The 12,763-nt window shown below is 46.5% G+C and overlaps 1 protein-coding gene across 1 annotated transcript in view; it reads left to right on the forward strand.

Annotated features, from left to right (window-relative positions):
- The first annotated feature begins 1,195 nt into the window (after positions 1–1,195).
- EYA2 (EYA transcriptional coactivator and phosphatase 2) overlaps positions 1,196–12,763 on the forward strand; it is a 144,530-nt gene continuing 132,962 nt past the window's right edge. The window contains exon 1 of the mRNA XM_025039735.1: positions 1,196–1,304. Within this exon, the coding sequence (XP_024895503.1) occupies positions 1,196–1,304 (109 nt within the window). The remainder of the gene's footprint in view (positions 1,305–12,763) is intronic.

Genomic DNA, 12,763 nt, shown 5'->3' on the forward strand with positions numbered 1-12,763 from the left:
GAGTTCCAATTCCATCTTTTTCACTGCTGTATTATATTCCATTACAAGAGCATACTGCCTATATTTATTCATTCCTATGGTAGTGAATGCGCATAAAGTTGCTGCCTACTACGAACTGTCTTTTCATGCATTATCTCTTTTCATCCTCACCATGACCTTGTCAGGGAGGTACTTTGATAATCCCCATCGTCCAAATGAGAACACTTTTGACTTAGAGCAGGCTGGTAACTTCCCCAAGGTAGTGCGTGGCGACACTGGAAGTTGAATCCACAACCTTTTCACGGTGGAATCTGCATTTGTAACCACTTTGCCATCAATTGGTATACTGCGCTTTATTAGCACAATAATAATGGATCCCGACCTTGGATATTGGTGTGGCAGTCAATAAACTTAGCCTTTCTCTGAGGATAGCTCCAATCAGTGTCACACGTTGCTGGTTTTAGTTTAGTGCTTTGCAAACTGCCACGTAAGGTATTATGTGCATTTCCTAACCACAGTGGGTAAGAATTTATAACAAGTACATACTGACATAATGCAAGAGTTGAAAAAGTTTTGAGTAAAAAATGAAAATGACCCAAGAGACTTGTCCCTGTTTTTCCCTCCCCCCTCCACAACATTTTATCAAAATTGTAATTCGGAAGCTAGTGTTTTCTTTCTTGGGAGGAGCCGCAGTCATGGGCTGCGGTTTTGCTGCGCAGAGGGGCTTAAATATCAGTGATGCCTTCCGAGCCTTTCCCCATCTGGATAAGTAATGCCCTGTAACACCATGTCTGTTTTTCACTCTCAACTGCAGTCAGCTCCAACTCCTTCCCATGCCCAAATACCAGCTCTCCCTCTCTACCTGTTACTCCCTCCCTCTACTGGGAAGTCTCCCTGGCTCACCCCGCTCCTTCAGATGACATTTAAGAGACCAAAATATAATTTTTCTAATGGCAAAATACAGTAGGAAGGAGGGGAAAGTTTTAATCAAGTGGGCGTATTCTCCAGAGGGGACCAAGTACTTCATTTTAATTCCTCATTTCCCTTTGATGAAAAGTTTAGTGAATTTTTATTATGTAAAATTTATAAGACGACTGGGTTTAGGTAATCAGCTTTAATATTTATACTCTTAGGAAAAGAAATAGGAATCATTAGTAAGCATGCATAATTAATGAATAAATTACATTTCCCTTTGTTTTCTTCCAGGTACAAGGAAATGCTAGAACTAGTGATCTCACCCAGCCTTACAGTAAACAGCGCTTGTCCGGGTAAACTGAAGCTTAACCGTGCTGACGCCGATGTCTGGACTCTGAGTGACATAGAAGGTAGGCCTCCTGGCGCGAGTTTTGCTGGACTGGTGGTGGTCTCCCCTCACCCTGCAGATATAGTAAGGGACTGACAACAGCCTTAGACAAGCATCCTTTCGAAAGTACTGTCGTTATGACAATTTCTCCTCCCGCCATTTAAATTGTTGCCTCTGGACCAAAACTTTGGCATACGCTGCTGACGATTTTGTCTAGTCATTCAAGGTGAAAGTGTGTTCGTTCGTTCGTGTTCTGAACTTCCTGTCTCGGTTTCCAGTTCCAAGCAAGAACTGCTGACACCTCCACAGATGACAGTCAGTTTCGGGTGTGTTCCAGGCAGGGCCCAGGGTACGTCCCGCAGGGTCATGGTCGTGAGCTGTGAGTTCCGTACCTCAGCGCTCTCCTGCCATCTCGGCATCCAAGCAGGCGCCTTGTTTACAAGGATTTGACGCTGGGACAAGAACTCGTCTGCCTTTTGCTTTCAGGTCAGGTTGAAGTCAAGGAAGCAGAGGAGAGTTAAGCTGTTTTAAAAATTATTGGCAAATGATGCAGCCAGACTAGTTTTCACTAGAACAATTCCAGCTATTGTCTGCTTGTTTGGGATCTGTCAGCCTTCCTGGCAGAGCTGGAGTTAACAAAAGGCATTAAGCTATTATGTTTAACCATTGGGCTTTAACCCTTTATTAGACCAGCTTCGGGATTTGCTCCTGGTGTTCTGGTCTGACCCGCTGTCTCTCCTTCATGGTCTGTGTTTGATACCAGCTCATGGGGCACAAATGCTATACAACTGTCACGGAAAACCAAAGAAATGTGTGTCTAGTCAAATATAACATTACACGTAATTTGCTTTTAAGTAACTCCGGGCTTCTGGAAGTAATTATTGATGTCACCAAGACAATGACATTTTCTTTACATGCTGGTAGCGAAGCCGGAACAAGCCTGCTTCAAGTGCCACCAAGAGAGGCTGGGCTTTCATGCCCAAACCGCGTGGTAGAGAACACACCCTCATTCTTCCTGGCTCTTTGAAGCATCCGTGTAAACCACCCTTGGCTTTCTGAGAATTTGAAAAAATTTCTTGAGTCTTGCTCAAAGCCAGTCACCTTTTCTTTCTGATAGAGGCACAAGTCACTTTAAGACCACCTTCATTTCAGACCAGGAGAGGTAGGAAGAGGCAAAGACCACCGAGCGAGGAAGGTTCAAGTCTGATTCCCAGCTCCACTGTCAGCCATCCCGATGATCTTGGGCAAATCAGTGAACTCTAGGCCTCAACTTTCTCACCTGTCAAATGGGACGTAATCATGACCCACTTCACAGGGTGCTTATTGCAAAGTCTAAATAAGGTGAAGTTATGTAAAGTGCCTGGCACCCTTGAGGGCATAGTACAATAGTTAAACTTATTATTCCACTGTCATTCTCCTCTGAATCAGATAACCACAGTGAATTCAAAACCACAGTTGCAAACAGGCAGCTCACAGCCAAGTCTGACCCTCAGGTATGCCTTTGTTTGGTTTACACCGTGTTTTTAAATAAAGGTGAACTTGTGAGAATGGGGACAGCTCAGATAAAAATCTGGATTTCCAGTTTCTCTTGAAATGCTGAGTGCTTTAGAAACACTGGGCCCGCATTTCTGCCTGGCTGCCACTAGTGGGAGCTAGGGGGCAGCTGTCCCTTAGATGAGTCCCGGCCTTTTGTCTTGAATTTTTATGAGCACATACTTTGTGCCAGGTGCTGTTCAGGACAATGCAAATCTGGATTAATTCTCCTCCGCTTCCACCACCATTAGAGCGAACACTTGACATTTGCAATGTGCCAGGCATTAATGTATTAACTCATTCGATCCCCACAACTCTAAGAAGGGATACTGTTATTAACTTCATTTTACAGATGAGGACGCTGAGGCACAGAGAGGTTAAGTAGCTTGATTGAGATGGCACAGTAAAGTGACAGCTAAAATTTGAACCTGGATAGTCTGACTCCAAAGTCTGTTCTCCCAATCAGTGCATTGTACTGTTTTTCATATAATTATTATACCTCTGTTAAGCTATGAGCCCATTTTATAGGTGTGGAAGTTGAGGGATGGGGGAGTTAAGTAACCAGCTTAAAGTCGCACAGCCAGTGACAGGGCCAGGAATAAAACTCAGGCACTCTGGCTCCAGAGTCCCCACTTCTAAACTCAGTGATCACTTTCTGCCAAGCTCTTGAGTCTCCAGACCCCAGATGTCCACCCCCCACAGTAGTGGCACCCGCAAACACACCGTCTCTCTCCTCATTGTGCCTTGGAGCTGTCGGTGCCCTCTCCACCGCCCTGGAGGGAGCTGCCTGCCGAGGCAAAGGCTTTGGAGTGGCAGTGATGGGGCAGAGAGAGGTGGCTCTCAAGTTCCAAGTAGGCAGGGCCGGAGGGGTCAGGTTACACACACACACTTTTCTTCTCTTGACGTGGGAGTGAGCACTGGGAATCTGTGGGGGACATTCCACCCTAGCTGTGGCCTCAAGTGCTAGACCAGCTGCTCTTCCTGCCTGGCCCCCTGGTCTCCTTCCTTTGGGCCCTTTCTTCTGTCATAGAGGAGGACCTCAGGGAGGCACAAGCCACAGAGCCCACACTCCGGGGGCCTGTGCAGGCACAGGGACCTACGAAGCCCCCCAGCAACACGAGCGTTCCGGCTCTGCCTCTTACCAGTGGTGGGACCCTGGGCTGGTGGCCTAACCTCTTTGGCGTTCATTTGTCTCATCTGTTAAATGAGAATGAGTTTTCCACCAGCCTCAAAGAGTTGATGTGCGAATGAAATGAGTTAAACTTGGAGCGGATTTAATGTTTAAGAAAGTACAGAATAAGATCTACATTCCTTCCCCCTGGCCCTCAGGCTCTACTTGTCTGTCCCCGGCAACTTCTCACTCATGTCATCTCCCATTCCCTCTGTTCACTGGGCCTAGCCCCGGGCCTGTTTCCTTTGCTGTAACTCACAAGCTCGATTCTGCCCTCAGACCCTTTACACTTGCTGCGCACTCTGCCTGGACCAGTCTCCCCCGTCCCTGCGGGACCATCCCCTCATCCTGCAGTTCTCATCAGAGAGACCTTTCTCATCGAAAGTAACTGTTCATTTTCTCACTCATTCAACAGACGTTTTTCAGCCAGATGTCCAGCATGGTTCTAAGTACTAGGAAGACAACACAGAACCCCTGTTCTCCTAGGGTACAGAGCAGGGGGCTGACAATAATAATAAATCGGCAAAATGTATTGCATGTTGAATGGTGATGCTACGAAAAAAAATCAGGGAAGGGTACGAAATGCAGGGATATGGGTTGCAGTTTTCATTAGGGTGGCTAGAAAGATGTCGCTGGGAAGGTAACACTTGAGTAAAGGCTGAAGGAAATGAGGAGGGCACTCCATGGTGACATGGAAGAAGAGCCTGATGAGCAGAGGAAGCAGCAAGCACAAAGGCCCTGAGGCAGAGTGTTCCCAGAGCACTTGGGGAGCAAGAAGGAGGCCTGCGTGGCTGAAGACCAGTGAACAGCGGGGCGATGGGGGAGATGAGGTCGGAGAGATGACCAGGCACAGAGCATGCGGGGCTTTGCGAGCCATTAGGACTTTGGCTTCTACCCTGAGTGAGGTGGGAGCCACAAGAGGATTTGGAGCAGATGAGGGCTGATCTGATTTATATATTGACAGGATTCTCAGGCTGCATGTGAGAACGGGCAAGGAGTGGGGACAGAATAGGAGCCCAGAGACCAGAGAGGAAGGCATCACAATAACCCAGTGAACGGTGACGGTGGCTTGGATGGAGTGGTAGCAGTGGAGTCGTGAGAACGGGTCAGACTCTGGGCCAGTTTTGAGGGGACAGCCCCCAGAACACTCAGCCACACTGTTCCATGTCCTGTTTTGTTTTCTTCATATTCCTACTTTCCATCAGAAGTTGTTTGTTTCTCGTTCCCAGTCTCTCTCCCCGAGAATGTGAGTTCTCGGAGGGCAGACCTTGCCCCCTTTAGTTGCCTCTGTATCCCCTCTGCTGAGAACGAAGTATGATACTTAGCAGGTGCTTAAAAGTGCTTGTCGAATGAATGGATGCAGAAAGACAAAGCGCTCCGCGAGACCGTGAGACTGTAGGACCGACTGTTTGGACGAGCGCGGCCCGGGGGGAAGCCCGTGGGCTCTCACGCCTCCCAGCTGCACCCTCTGCCCGGCAGCCCTTCCTGTCCTCAATTCCCAGTCAGCAGGTAATACACAGATACACGATCCTTGTAAAAACTTGAACTGTTGGGCCAAACTTCCCCTTGCCACACCCAGTCTTAAGTCTTTTCCTCCCGTCCCCAGAGGTAACCACTGTTATCGGATTTGGTGCGTGTGATTTAAGGCCTTTCTCTATGTGATTGCATGTGTATAAATGTATATTTATATAATTTCTATATGTTTCTATAACTATATTTACCGTAGAAATATTGTTTTGCCGGAAAAAATGGGAAACACAAAGTTATCATACTATATATTTTTTCTAGAATTTTCTTTGTCCACTCGAGATACATTAAGTAATCATCTACCTCTTAAAAAAAGAAAAAAAAAACTTCATAGTATACCAAGAGTGACCCGCCCCAGTTCATTTAGGCACTCCCCTGCAGATGAACACTGGGGTTATTCCTAAGTTTTTTGCTCTTATAAGCAGTGCTGCCGGGGGCATTGTCATGCGAGCTGCTATCTGAACAAGTGCACCGTTTCAGGGAAGATGCCGAGAGGTGGGCTGCAGCCTCGTACGGTCCCCTTCCCCTTCCTTTCTGCCTTACAGACTCTGCTTTACCCAGCGTCGCCTCTGCCTTCCTATGAAGCCTCCCAAGCCTCTCTGCAGAGAGACTTGCTAGTTTCTCTTTTCATTCCTTCGTTTCTCCAGTCACGTGGTCAACAAATTGTTTGATGTGCCTGTCGTGTAAGAGGCGGATGGGCTCAGCCAGGGCATGTGTCTATCCCAGCCCTGTCCTCAGCTCATCGTGTGAACCTGGGCAAATTCCTACTCATCTCTGAGCCTCGGTCTCCTGTCTGGATAATGACGATATGTTCACTGTATGCGTTTGTTCAGTAAATTGTCCTCAAATGCCTGCTGTGGGCCAGGCCCTGGTGTAGGAGCTGGGAATATAACAGTGACCGAGATGGACAAGTTCCCTCTTATAGAGTTTATGTTCTAGTGAAAGGGCAAGGTATTGAATTTTTAAACAAATAGGGATTTCAGGTGGGGGTAATTTCTGTGAAAAACAAAACAGGAACGTGATAGAGTGACCTGCATGTGGGCCGGTGGTTAGAAAGGCTTGAGCGTGGTTATGTTAAAGGCTTTGCAGAGTACTCGATGCTTAGAAAACTCAGCAGAAGTTAGCTGTGTGTATCTCCCTTTTTAGTATGCATAGAATAACCTGGGGACCTTGTTAAATTGTAGGTTCTGATCCAGGCTGAGAATCTGCATTTCTAAGAAGCTCCCAGGTGATGCTGAGAGTTCTGGTCCACCAGCCACTCTGAGTAGCAAGGTGCTAGCTCGGTGGGTCTCAAATTCTCTTGTGCATCAAATCTACCTTGGAAGTTTCACTGGTACACAGAGGACAGAGCTCTACCACTAGCACTTTTGATGCTATAAAGGTTTGGCCTGGGGCCCCAATAATTTACATTTCTAAAAGTCCCAGGTATGCTGATGCTGCTGGTCTAGGGACCACACTCCTATAACCAGATTTCTGAGCTGGTTACACATTGGAATCTTCTGGGAAGTTAAAAAAAAATTTTTTTAATGCTAATGTGTCACCCCAGAGAGTCTAATTGGTCAGAAGTGTGACCCAGGCAATGGGGATTTTTTTAAAAACTCTCCAGATGAGTGTATTGGGCCTCCAAGGTTGAGAACCGTTACTGTAGACACTGAATTCTTCCAGGACAAAGATGATTTTTTTATTCCTATATGTCTATTTAAATTTTTGTTCCTAATTAGCACACAGCTCAGTGCCTAGTTCGGGGTAGATTCTTAAAAATTATTTACGGGTGGGAGAATGGATGGGATGGACTAATGGATGGGTAGGAGGAGGATGGATGGGAGAATATGGTGGATGGATGGGTGGATGGATGGGAGATGGATGGATGAATGGATGGATAGGTGGATGGATGGGCAGTTGGATGGATGGGCAGGGGAATGGATGGGCAGGATAGATGGGTGGGTAGATGAATACAGATCTTGAGGAATCACAAATAACTTCAGGTTGGTATTGGCTGTGAATCCTTTGTAAAGTTTCCTTTACTTCTTCCTGCCCCATATTCCAGATCTGTAAAGTACAGAAAATAACTTGTTCATTGGGTTGTTACAGGGAATAAAAGAGATAAGACCTACGCAGTCTTTTAGCATAGTGCCTGACTTGTAGGAACCACTAGAGAAATATTAGTTATTGTTCATCACTATTTAAGAGAAAATTGGGTTTGAATTATACCCTATCTTCTGGAAGCGGGTGGGGGAGTTACAGAACTAAGAAAGCAAAGCTGAATAGAGAATTTTTTTTTTTTTTAATGCAGATACATTATGCAAAAGCCAAGGCTATAATCTCATTAAGTGTTTCTTCAGAAAGGCGAAACCATGGCCCCGTGGAACAAGCTGGGCTGTCACGTTCTCTCAGATTTCTTGCACCAGCTCTGCCCTGGGCCTGACAAGGTCTAATTTTGAGTTTCATTCTCACCGATTCCAGCCTGGGGCTGTTAGGCTGAGCTGCCAGGAGCCTTGCCAGGGTTCTCACCTAAGGAACCATGGATCACCTTTACCTTTCCCACCTCTAAGCCTTTCTCAAGGGATTCCTTGAGGGGACTTGGCCCCTAAAACAACTTCTGCCTGCATGGGACAGAATCGGTATAGTGTTTAGGAAATCACCAATCCCATCTTTATGAAAAAGGCACTGAGTATTACTATCCAATGCCCTCCACAGATAAAGGACTTTCCCCCTGTGGCAATGTCTAATAATGTCACACATTCTCGGGCTACTTTCTGCCGTCTGTTCATACCACCTATACTGTCACTTGCTTACTCATTTTCCTTTAAAACAACTCTCTTTCAGTAAATTCATTTTAGAAGGATGACAAAATCAGTTCCAGAAATTAAAGATTACTTTGGTAGTCTCATTATGATTCTAATATGCATTAAACTAGATTTGTGATGATTTAAATAAAAGTGTATGTATTTACATACCCCCTCAAATCCTCACACTCCGGGATATACTGACCTCATTTTTTTCAGTCCTCAGGGACGTGCCCATGATGGACAAATGACTCGTTTGCTGTCACACAGTCACTCAGTGAGAGTCAATCAGAGTGCCCACTTCCGGATTCCTAATACAGTGCTCCTTCCTGCTGTCGCTGTCCCTGGTCTGGGAGCAATTTACACCACCCACATGCGAGAGATGAGCTGATTCAGTTTATAGACATGCACCTTCCATAACAAAAACCTCCCTCCAGATATCTCACTAGAAATTGTCTCATCTCATGAGAATCAGTTAGAAGCGGCCCCTGGGGTCCAGTTAGACAACATAATAGCAGTTGCTGCTTTCAGAATTATGAGCTTCTTAATCCTCCCAGTGAGAAGTAAAAAAAAAGTGTGAACACTAAAATTGGACTCCTGGATTTAAGTGGCTTAAGCAAGGGCCCCAGGAGAATGGAAAGCTGATAATAGCTCCTGTGTGTTAAGCAGCTACCATTTGGCAGGTAGCTGCCTCTGTGACCCTTGTGGCAGCCCTGCAGGTATGAGATACTGCCCCATTTTGCAGATGTGGAAAATGAGGCTAAGAGTGAGGAAGCGGTGGTCATGAGGTCACACAATCCTAGTGCAGCAGAGTCAGGATTTGAATTTGGGTCTGACCCTTCTGCCCACATGCTTTCTTTGGAAGGAATATTAAGTAAAAAACTATGAGATTTGGGTTATAGATCTAGCCCACACAGCAGGTGCATAATAAACGTTTGTTGAATGCATGAATGAATCAACAAAGTGGGTGTGTCCCTGGGCAAGTTGCTTCACAGAATCACAAACACACACACTCACACATGAGTGTGCACTTACACATACAGACCCCAGCGTTAGTTTCCTCTTACTAAAATTTGGTCTTTACTTTGCCCATTTGTATTACCTTCTTGGACCTGATATGCATTTGAGTTTGTGACTTCAGGAATAGAGATTTATTTTTATGAACCCAGAATTGTGATACTTTTTAGTAATTTGCAGTTCATTACTAGCCTCTGGTCTAAACTCTCGTTACTCAAAGCGTGGTTTCCGGTCCTGCCACGTCAGCAGCACCTAGCAGCTTCCTCGACCTGCAGACTTGAAGTCTGCCTCTTAACGAGGTCCCCAGGCCGGTCCTGTGCACGTCAAGGTTCCAGGTGCGCTGCTCGACACCGTTCTCTTTCTTCCTTGCACCTCGTTATAATTATAACTAAGGACTTATCTACGTCATTATGTGTTTGCCATCCATCTTCCCTAAATGGGAGGGTCCACGAGGGCAGGGACCCTGACTACTTTTGCTCACCTAGTGTAACCCAGGTGAGTTCACCCCAGAGGCTCTGGCCATCCATTTAACTAATCCTTCTCCCTTCACCCATGGGAGGCTGGGGAGGAAGAGGAGGCTTAGAGTTTCAAATCGAGAAGTAAGCAGAGGAGGCTCTTTGCCCCTCTCCACTTGAGAACTACCTGCCCCATTTTATGTGCCAGCCTCATCCCCGGAGACACACGGTGAGCCTTGGAGTAAATGGATTTGTCTATGTTGAGTCAGGTCACTGGCAACATGGATGTGAGTCACTATTAATGACTCCTTCATTGACCTTAGCCTCGTTCGCCTTGGCAAGTTCAGGTTAAGAACGAGGTTAAGAACAGGAATCTGTGATCAGTGGGAAGTCCGTTTCCATCTACCAGGCACCAGATCCCACAGATATCAAAGGAGCTGCTGCTGCTGCTGCTGCTGCTGCTGCTGCTGCTGCTGCTGCTGCTGCTGCTGCTGCTGAATATGGTATCTTCACCACCCCGAAGATGCCTGGAGCTACCTGAAGAGTGAAGTCAAAAGGTTATCTGCCTGTTGTACTGATGGCCCGTGTTTGTTAAGGGGTGACCATGAGCAGTATGACTGCTCCCCCTAGATTGACATCATATTTGACACCCCACACCCACTGCCGGGGTCTGTAACACTTTGGCATCATGGAGGGACTTGTGGCCACTGTTCATATTCTCTTTACCCCTGCTGGCGAGCTGTGGCACAATGGCCATTTGGCTATCCAGAGCATCATGCCTGCATTTAGTGGCATTGCCAAGGCTCTGGGCAAGACCATTCCCGAGCTGCATGGGAAGTTTGCTGGCGAGGCTCACGTGTCTCTCTGAATGTGTCTGGCTCCAACTGCCTTCTGGAGAAAGCTCTCAAATACAGCGGCATCCAAAAGTGGTGAAGCGGGCAGCTGGGGCATCATCGAAAGACATCCTGGGCAACACTGAGGTTGTCAAACAGTGATGCCCACTCCTCCACCTTTCACATCGAAGCCAGCATTGCCCACAAGCCCACTTCTTGGTATGTACTACTTTTGCTCACCTAGTGTAACCTTGGTATGTACTACTTTTGCTCACTTCTAAGTGTAGGTGGCCCCTGGTCCTCTTAACCTCTGAGAACTGACAGCCATGGACCACAACAAGAGCACCAGACGAAGAGGCTCTTCGCTCCTGGGAATCTTGGCTCCGCATCCATGTTCATCCTTGACACAGTCCCACCTCAGGCCCCAAAGAAAGGAAGGAGCTTGAGAGCCCTCCACTGTCACATGCCAGCAGGATTCTCAATGAGGTGTACACCGCCCTTATCTGGGTAAACAGGAAGAAGAGAGGGAAGAAGATCATTCCACATATAATCCACTCGTTTTTTGGATTCTCAATTCCCAACTGTCCCATCATGAAAAAGTTAAATGCAATACCAACTTTTTAGAACAAGGACAACCAAAAAAAAATATAATAAGATGAAAGCCTGAGCTTTTCCAAAATCACACAATCTGCAAACGGAAAATCTGTTTGCACTTTCTGAATGCCTAATTCTCATTTGCACAGTCTTGCGGCCAGGTTGGTGGGGGCGGGAAGGGAAAAGAGTACAGGTTTGCACAGCAGGAGACTGAGACCTGCCCATGTGCGGAAGGCAGAGCTCAGCAATTCAGAGGGACAGAGGTGGAGTGGGGCGAGCATGCAAATCGTGGTGGGGCGGTTGTGGGGAAGACTCTCTCTTCGAATTTATAGAATGCCAAGTTAATCTCAGCCCATAGGAATGTTTCCGTAGATTTAGATTTTTATGAATATTTACACATTTATTAAAGAAAACATATTCAAAATGTTTAATTCAGTAACTTATGTACCAAACGCACTCAAGTCACTGGCTTTTACCAATAATGAGACCGTGGCTACTTCAGAATGAGACAGTTCATTCTCTAGTCCTGGGGGAGGATGAAGACGGCTGCATGAGGCCCTGCCTGGGGCAGCAGACCCCCAGTAGGGAAATTAGTTGTGTGAGCACCTACTATGCACTAGAGGCTGCCTTTGGCATTAGACCACGGCCATTCCAACTTCCTTTTAATTCAACACAGTAAATGTTTTTACAGTACCATTTAGCACACACACACACACACACACTACAACACACACACAACACATTCTGACTTCTATAACTGGAACAAAAGTTTTGCTCAATTCCTTCTTACATAGGCAATACCTGTTGTTGTTGTCTATTCTATTTTACTTTTGAATCCTCGCTGTAGTTCTCTAAGTGGACTTTAGGACTCCCACCCTCATCCCAGTGGTTTGGGACTCAAATAAAATTAACTCAGCCAGAGAGGTGATTAAGAGAATGGACTTGGCCCTCAAATAACCCTTGGGTTCAGCTGCCAGGTCCTCCTGTGCCCACAGGCTGTGCGGCTTGAACGAGGCACTTAGCCTTCCCCAGTGTCTTCATCTGCCCAGCGGGGAGAATACCGTTGCCTGCCTTGTGCTGTTGTTGTGAGGACTGAATGAGATCATGCATATAAGCAATGAACTCAGGGCCTGGCACATAGTGCACTTCTGTGTGGATGCGAGTTGCTCCGATGATGATTATCATCATGGGCTGCAGTGTCCTGGTTGCAAAGACAAACCCTGGGGCCAGAGCACCTGGGGTCCGATCACAGATCCACCCCTTATGATCTGCATGGCCTTGAGTGAGTTACTTAAACTCCCTGTGTTTCCAGTTCTTCATCTGTAGCATAAGGACCTGACTAGAACTCTCTTCATGGGGTGATTGTGTGGCTGAAAGTAATTAATCCAGGTAACATATTTAGAAGAGAGCTTGGCACATAATGAGCACTGGGTAAATCATTGATATCACCATCATCTTCTCATTTACTCCTCACCCATCCTTGTGAGATCAATATTTTCCCCAGTTTTACAGGAGGGAACTCTGAGGCCCAGAGGCTCTAGGCAACCTGCCCAAAGATGCTCATT

This window comes from Pteropus alecto, unplaced genomic scaffold (genome assembly GCF_000325575.1).
Source record: "Pteropus alecto unplaced genomic scaffold, ASM32557v1 scaffold45, whole genome shotgun sequence".
Classification (NCBI taxonomy): Eukaryota; Metazoa; Chordata; class Mammalia; order Chiroptera; family Pteropodidae; genus Pteropus; species Pteropus alecto.